The sequence below is a fragment of the Merops nubicus genome, unplaced genomic scaffold (assembly GCF_000691845.1).
Source record: "Merops nubicus isolate BGI_N331 unplaced genomic scaffold, ASM69184v1 scaffold17783, whole genome shotgun sequence".
Taxonomy (NCBI): Eukaryota; Metazoa; Chordata; class Aves; order Coraciiformes; family Meropidae; genus Merops; species Merops nubicus.
In genome coordinates, this window is record NW_008597074.1 from 1 (window position 1) to 8,020 (window position 8,020).

Genomic DNA, 8,020 nt, shown 5'->3' on the forward strand with positions numbered 1-8,020 from the left:
GCCTTCACCCGGGAACGGCGTGTACCCGGGGCCGCCCTCCAGCCCTCGTCTGTGTGTGCACATCTGCCTCCCAGCTGTGCCGTGCCCTGCTCCTTGAACTTTGCCGTTAGTGCCAGAAAAAGCCTGCGCGAAGCCTTGTCCCCCCACTCCTCCCGTTTTCTTCATCGCTCTGGGGCTCCTTAGCCGCGTTACAAAGAGGCTGAGGTCTGGGCACCTAGGAACTGCAGAGGTGTGGGCAGACCATTCTGCGGGGCCTGTTACTGCTGTCTAAACAAGTGTCCCGCTGCTGAACGTGTGCCAGGGTGAATCCAGGTACAGGCAGAGGGGAAGAACTTGTAGAAGATGGGAACTGAAGGGAAGGCAATAAGAAATGGGAAACTCCAAACACCGAATTCCTCCTGGAGGGTCAGGTTGGGAAACAGTTTGCTAGAGAACTGTAGTTGAAGCCAGTTTCAGGGAGCGATGTCAGTATTGGCTGAGGGCAGAGTAACCACTTGGGTTTTTTTTTTAACTGTTGCAGCTCAAGATTTGTGCACTCTCTTGCCCCTTGGGATGGCTCTTCATGCATGTAAACACTTACCCCCCATACATGCACCCTTCCCTTTTCTTCACTTGCTCATTTGTTTTTCCTGCTTTTCACTGAAGATGAAGCAAAACAAATGTTCTGCTGCCAAGACCTTTACTCCAAAGGCCTGCAGCTTTGGGATCAGAAGAATTACCTGACCTTTCAGCCAATATGCCATTTACATATTTAAAGGTTTTGGCTATTTTTGTGTTGCAGAGTTGTCACCTTTTTATTGTACTCGTGTCCCCTTAGTTCAGCTTCTCTGGCTGACCCTACGTAAAGTCACCGTGCAGTGCAGTGCGAGAGACCTTGATTTCCTGTCTCTAACTCCCCATCTGTACTTCCATTTCACATTCCACTGAGGACTCAAAATGGCTGCAGATAGAAAATCCAGATGATGTTAGTGCCAGCTGAGGGGTGAGATCCAGGTGGAGAGAGTTTTCAGGTGTGGATGCGTCCTGTGCATAGCATTACAAAAAGTAGATTTGTTTAGGACAGGTAGTAGATACCTACTTGCCACTGTCATAGCTTTGTGTGCTACAGCTTCCATTTTAACTGTGTCATGAAAGAAGGAACTACCTTGAAAATCTTGCAATGCGGTTGATAAAAATTCCACAGGGTTAGGGAGGAGTCTGTGCTATGAGCATCCATCCTTACACATCTTTGTTTGGGCTCTGGCTGAGCAGGGACTTGCTGTACCTACACGAGGCCGTGGCTGTGCTGCCTGCAGTGTTGCTCTGACTTAGCCTGTCCCTTGTGCTAAAGGACTTTGCTACAGGGCTGCAAAGAAGGGTGGGTGAGAAGGATGTCCCCAGGTTGTTTTCACACCAGCGGAAGTCTCCTTCCATCAAACCTTCCTGTGTTAGGAAGATTGAAGTAGAAGAGAGATAAATAGACTCCTGGGAGATTTGGGGACGGAGATGCTCATAATGTTGCTCATGTCTGTTCATCATGATTGAAGCTGCAGCCTGTAGATCGATCTGTACACTAAATGAAGTCATTGTGTATCCCCTGGACTCATGCCCTAAACCTGGGATTTGTTCTGCTGTCTGACTTCTTATCTTGTCTGTGGTGGTGCCTTGCGCTTGCTCTTCATTAAATAGGTTCATACCAAAAGCATCTGAGGGGTGGGAGTACCTTTCTGGTCTGCATTGGTGGGAGTTCTGGCAACAGCTTAAGAGGGAACAACCGTTTGTCAGTGTACTTTGAAGGCAGTTCCGTGATACCAGTCTAGATCTGTCCCACTCACAAGGGACATGTTATTTTGAAGTACTCATCAATGCTTGGCATTTTATACGTCACGTTTTCCTCTCAACAGATGCTACAGATGCCACAGCCCCAGTCCCTACAGCAGAAGTTGGGACTTCTCAGGAGGTCAACCAGGTGTTTGAACCGGCTGACACGTTGCCTTCCCGGAGCGAGGCAGCCGCTGTGCAGCCTGTCATTGGGATCAGTCAGAGAGTGCAGATGAACTCCAAAGAAAAGAAGGATTTGGGGACACTAGGTACAAACCCAGGATGATGTGATGGATCCATTCCTGTAATTCTGGCAGGATGGATTTGGTTTGAAGCTCTGAAATTAATGGTAACTGGATTTACTACCTCTAATTTTGCTTCTTCACTTTCTCTCTTCACAGGATATGTGCTGGGGCTGATCATGATGGTGATAATCATTGCCATCGGAGTTGGCATTGTCCTGGGTTACATCTATAAGAGGTCAGTGGCTATCTTCCTTTGTCTGAAAGCTGGCATTGGCACGAAGCTATGTATCTAGAACAGGAATGTTTGAGCACCTGCAGACCCAACCAGATCCCAGGGAAAACACAGATAGAAGCATATGTTTTAATATGGCACATTGTTCAAGAGTTTTGATTGTGGCACTGAGGAAGGGGGTATTTAATGTAATCTCATAGTTCTCAGCTTCAGCCATCAGTGTGGTATTCTATCCCATCTAAAGTTTCAAACTGCCCTCGTTGGTTTTTGTGTGGGGGTATGTGTGCCTTGATGTGGTTTTCTCAGATGCATTTAAGGGAAGCGAATTTTACTTAAGAGCTGGGGAGAGCAAATCTCAGGTGCCCTAACAGGAAGTTTGCGATAAGAAAAAGAACAGTCCTTCTGTCTGACCACTGGTTCCCTTGGTTCCTCTAGTCTAGCTAGCTTTAGAAGAACAATTGGCAAATTCTTTGTCACTAGTGCCTTATATCCTATGAAGCTGAATATCAAGTATCACCTTCTTTTGTCAAACAAAGTTCCTTTTACCAAAGCTTCTGTATACTTTAAGGTCAGTTTTGAGTCACACTTAAGTTATGATCTGTTCATCCACTTCACTACGTTGGACAGAAATGTTTCTGTAGCTCAGGAGCATTTGAGGTTAGTGGTAGTAGCAAGCAGCTTAGCTGTAAGAGACAGGGCAGGATTAACAACTCACAGTGAGTGTCGCTGCCACAAGTGACGGCCCAGGCTCCCTCCTCTGGGAGGGTTTGTTCTGTATTTTGGCTGTTTGACAGCAGTCTGACACAACCAAGCAGAAGGAGCCCTTTCCCAAGCTGGGACATGTCCTTATGTAAGTGTTTATAATAAATGCCGAGAGAAAAAAAGCAGAGGGAGGAGTGTTACATAAGGGGCAAAACACAGAGCGCTGCTTGTCGAGGAATCCGATTTGAGGCATCACATCAGAAAACGCCATCTCGTGTGCTGGTAGGACCAGCAGCTACTGCTGCACACTTGTAGGCAGCTTTGAAAAGCAGCCAGAATGCTCATGTGCTGACAGGAAACCCCAGCAGCTCTGCCCAGTTGGGATCACAAGCCCCAGGGGAGGTCTGTGAGTGGCACCTGTCCCACCTCACTCCTGTCTTTGGCAGGAAGAAGCAATAGACTGATGCTGAGCTGTGTGCAAATGCAGCTTTGCTTCTTCCACCCTGGAGTGCTCACAGCATGGCTGCAGTGCAGGTTTACTCTCTCTCTTGCCTTGCTCTCAAAATTGCATGTGGAAGCTGAGGGTGAGAAACCTTTAATGAGTTTAGTAGCTTTTGATACACATAGCTTTTCTGGAGACAGCATGCTATTAATGCCATCCGTTTCTAAAGTAAGGTAATTCTTCCTCAGTACAACTCACAGAGGTATTGCCTCCCTTAGCAACAGGCTGAAAACTGAGGTAGGTTTGAGGAGCTGGTTGAGGTATTAAGTAAGTTGTTAGCTGCAGCAGCAGAAGGCAGAACCAGCTCTGAAGTAAGCTGTAATACTTTCAGAAATGGGTTAATTTGCTACACTTTTTTTTTTTTTTTTTTTTCTGCAGCAAAAGGCAGAATCTATCACCACCTTTGATATTTGTTTCTATCGGATGAAACAGGTTACAGAAACCCTTTTCCACAGCAGTGAGCTATGTGCTGTCACTGCTCCCCTGGGCCTGCACCAGGCAGTGCTCTGGGACTGTAAGGTGTAAGGAAACATTTGTCAGCTCCATGGTTTGAAGGAGAAGCCTGGCTTTACAGCCACCATTTATCAGCAGCAATGTGAGTGAATAAGCCACTTTGAGGGAGGGGCAGGCTTCAGTTTGCCACTTGTTTTTTAAAGATGCTCAGATGGAGCCCTCTGCTTACAGTAGGTGATGTTTCTATCTCTTTGTATGTAGCTGAAACATCTGTTTCTTAAAGAGAAGAGTCCTGTGTTTTCTTCTGTATCCCCTTTACTGAGACTGTCTCCAGGCGGTGGCACTCGCCCCACGCACACACGCCTTTTGCCTGTTTTATTTTTTTGATCTAGGGGGAAGGACCTGAAGGAGAAGCACGAACAGAAGGTGTACGAGCGCGAAATGCAGCGCATCACACTGCCGCTCTCGGCGTTCACCAACCCCGCCTGCGAGCTTGTGGAGGAGAACACCATCGTGGTGCACACCAACCAGACGCCTGTGGAGGACACGCATGATGGTAGTGGCCCGCTCATGGGGCAGGCAGGTACTCCTGGTGCCTGAGCTTGGGCAGGAGTGACACAGGCTGAGCAAAGCCTCCAGCTTCCCACTGTGAGTGCAGGGGTCACGTGTGTTCATTTCTATTTTGTTTTCTTTTCGATGAAAGCCAGATGAAGGTGATGCAGAGGGACAGAACAATGGGCTATTCATCATGATCTGTTTGAGGGGCACCAGTCAGTACATGATCAGCTGGGGAATAGTGTGGTAGACCCTGCTGTTTCCTCCCACCTATCTCCATGGGATGCCAGGGAGCTGGGAGGGATGATGGACCAGGCTCACAACTGGCCACAGATCCCGTAGCTCGGAATGTGGTCTTGGTTTCCTCTTTTTCTGTCCCTTTCCCTATTTAACAGTGTGCACTGTTACTTAAGTTTCAGCCTGGAAGCCCAGGAGGGAGCAGTACTGCAGGGACTGAGGGGAGCTTCATATCAGACTTAGCTAATTACACTCTGATTATAGTTCCTGCCTTTTTGCTTTAGTGGCTGAGTGATGGTGACACTGTCCATAAAACTGCTACTGAATCAGTTTTGTTTTGTTTTCAAGGAAGAGTTTATTGGAGGAATGGCTTTGACCAGGAGCAGTATATTTAGCCCCAGTGTCAATTTGGAAAAGCACTTCTCAAACGCTTGACAAATCCAGGTCTTCCAAGGCTGAGGCCACATCTCCATTCCCCTGTGGTGCTACATGCACAGTCACAGGTGTCCAGGTAGTCCTTGCCTCCTGCTCACTTACATCAGGAGACCAAAGGCCAGCAGCAGATAATTGTGGAGTAAAGAAAACTGCCCTTCAGTTACCTGCAGCAGGTTGAGCACTGAGGATAGTGCTCTCCAAATTCCTGTGGCTTCCTACAGAGCCAGCTCTGGACAGAGTAGCCAAGCCAGCTGTGGAGGTCACCCTGACCATGATGCAGCTGCTCTTGCAAGATCCCAAACTTATGAGATGGCTCCTGGCCCAGCCTCCTTCACACACTCATCTTGTACAGTAAGATTACTTGCTTACAGAGCCTGGCCCTATCTGAGAGGTTTTGTAACAACTTTTAGCATTGCAGGGGGTTTGGAAGGGGTGATTGCTGCAGTCTCCCAAACAGCACCAAGGCAAAGGCCAGTTCAGGGAAACATCCATCCCTGCCTCAGGGGACTCAAGCCATTCACATCAATTTTCTAGCCCTCTGCTTTATAGCTGTGGGCCTAACAGGGAGCAGCACTTGGCAGCAGGGGTCTTAGTGTTAATGTTTGATTCAGAAAAGGGAAACATTTTATTTTTAAATGCCTTTGAATACCATTTCTTTGTAAAATGTTTTAAATACCTCATGAGAAGGTGCAGATTGTGCTACCTTGTATTAAAGCTTAAAAGAAAAACTCTGTAGACCTGTGTGGACTGTGGCTCATCTCCTGCCAGAGCAGCATCCTTTCACTTGTTGCAGACTTCCAACTGAGGAGAAGGGAAGATGCCACTTTATTTTGCCAGGCCCTAAGGTAAATCACTACTAGCAGTGCCTCCACTCACCAGCACTGACAGGGGAATGGAGCTTGTCTCCTTGCTGCCAGCAGCTTGTCTTGGACTGGGACACTGTTCCTGAAAAGCAGCTGTGGGGGTGTGAGCCTCAGCAGGCTGGCCCCGTGGGGGTCAGTTCTGCTCTGGTGCCACCCAGCAGCAGCTCGGTCCCTCAGGGCCTTGCACTGGAAAGGAGACAGAGCACAGCAAGTCCCAGGAGGCACTGCCAGAATGAGCTCTTCTGTTCAGATGTTGCTGTAACAAATACCCCTTGAGCTACATATTTCAGACGAGGAGGTTTCCAAGAACAGGCTGTATTTTTATCCCTGGATCAGAAAAGGAAAATGGAGAGAGAGGCTCTGTGTTCTGCTGACTTCTGTCTACCCTTCAACAAACCTCAGCAACTACCAACCAACAGAACTTGACAACTTCCATTTCCATCTCTCCAGGTAAATAGTCCTATAGGGCACTTGCACTGGATCTCTGTAGTTGTGTAAATGTGTCAGAGACCTTTGGCTCCAGAAAAGGAGTTCTAGATGATACCTGATCAGTGCAGTTATATTGTCATTTTGGGACAACAATAGAAACCCAAGAAAGTTACAGCTTCTTGCTTTATGTAACAGAGACCACAAAAACTTGTTTTTATAGCATTCATTTACTGCTTTTTAATTTAGTTAGAACATGGCCCTGTGCAAATCACAGTTCATAAACCCCACCCACACATCACCCAGGACTGTCCCCTTCAGGGGGTCCCCTCATAAACCAGCCTGGGAGGGGGAAAGAAAGGGCAAATCCTATTAACAATCCTGAATCCACTGGACCCAGTTTAGAGAGGCTCCTCCAGAGTGTTTATAAAAGACTACTACACAGACTAAAACCACACCTATACTCACAACTTCTGTCAGGTGATGGCTGGTCCCATGTTATTTTACATAATACTTTCAACTCATGGGTAGGGGGAGGAAATCAAATTAACATCAAAGACTAACACCCCTTCCCCACCATTCAATACTGAAGGGAGGAGGGGAGAAAGGAGCACACTAAAAATCCAGTTAAACCAAGATGTTTGTGAAACTTAAGAGCAGGACTTCAGCCACCTTTTTGTTCAGTTCTGCCAACCACATGAGCTACTACAGCAGTAGCTTTCTTCCTTCTCCCACCGAGACAGCAAGAAGAGAAGTGCTGGAAGAAAATATACCCCCACCCACCTCCCAATGACTCCAAGCCCTTTTTCTCTCCAAAAGCAGGGAACAGCCCTGAGGGAAGTTTCTGCTTGGGGCATCAGCTTAGGTGCTGCAGCAGCAGCTGCAAGAAGGACCTTCAAAGGGAACAACTTGCACAGCCTGCAGGAAAGGATGAGGCAATGGCAACCGAGTTACTAGTTCTCCAGCTGCCACTCCTGGGAGGATGGGACATTTTCCAGCACTTTTCTGTTCATGAGAAGTCCATCCTCTAAGTAACCTTGGGCTTGTCCTCCTTGTTCATGCACAGTCTGAGCCACTTCAGACCTTTGGCTTTCTGAAGAGCACCCTTCTGCCACCCTTTGTTGCCTCACATCCACAGGGCGAGAGCTCAAGCAGCTTCAGCCCTGCAGGGATGTCCACAGCTAGTGCCTAGTGCAGTTCTACACATTCAGGTTCAAATACTTTCACCTAGTTTAAGGTTCTTGGGCACAAAAACTCACTGTGCAAGCTCAGGGTCTGAAGATGCTCAAGTGGCTCATCTGCTGCCTGCCTTGCTCACCATGAGGAAGGGCAAGCAGAGCTCAGTCTTAAGTGTTTCTAGGCAGGCTCTTAGAGGTATTCAGAGAGAGGAGGAAAAAACCCAAAAAAACCAAACCAAAACAAAAATTCATACATACTTCCCCACGGACAAGGTATTTGAGGAGAGCTGCCCAATTCCTGGGGCTTTTCACTCCCTCCCCTGATGCCCATTGGAAGCCAAAATCTCTATGGGTTGTTCTGGAAAACACATGCACAAACATACATGCACATG

General features: G+C 47.7%; 1 protein-coding gene across 1 annotated transcript; it reads left to right on the forward strand.

Annotated features, from left to right (window-relative positions):
* Window positions 1–1,883: 1,883 nt before the first annotated feature.
* On the forward strand, window positions 1,884–4,944 carry PIK3IP1 (phosphoinositide-3-kinase interacting protein 1; the record flags this gene model as incomplete). The annotated part of the gene is made up of 3 exons (XM_008936596.1): window positions 1,884–2,069; window positions 2,202–2,280; window positions 4,327–4,944. Coding segments are annotated over 3 exons (473 nt in total), but the record flags the coding sequence as incomplete, so codon positions are not given.
* Window positions 4,945–8,020: the final 3,076 nt, after the last annotated feature.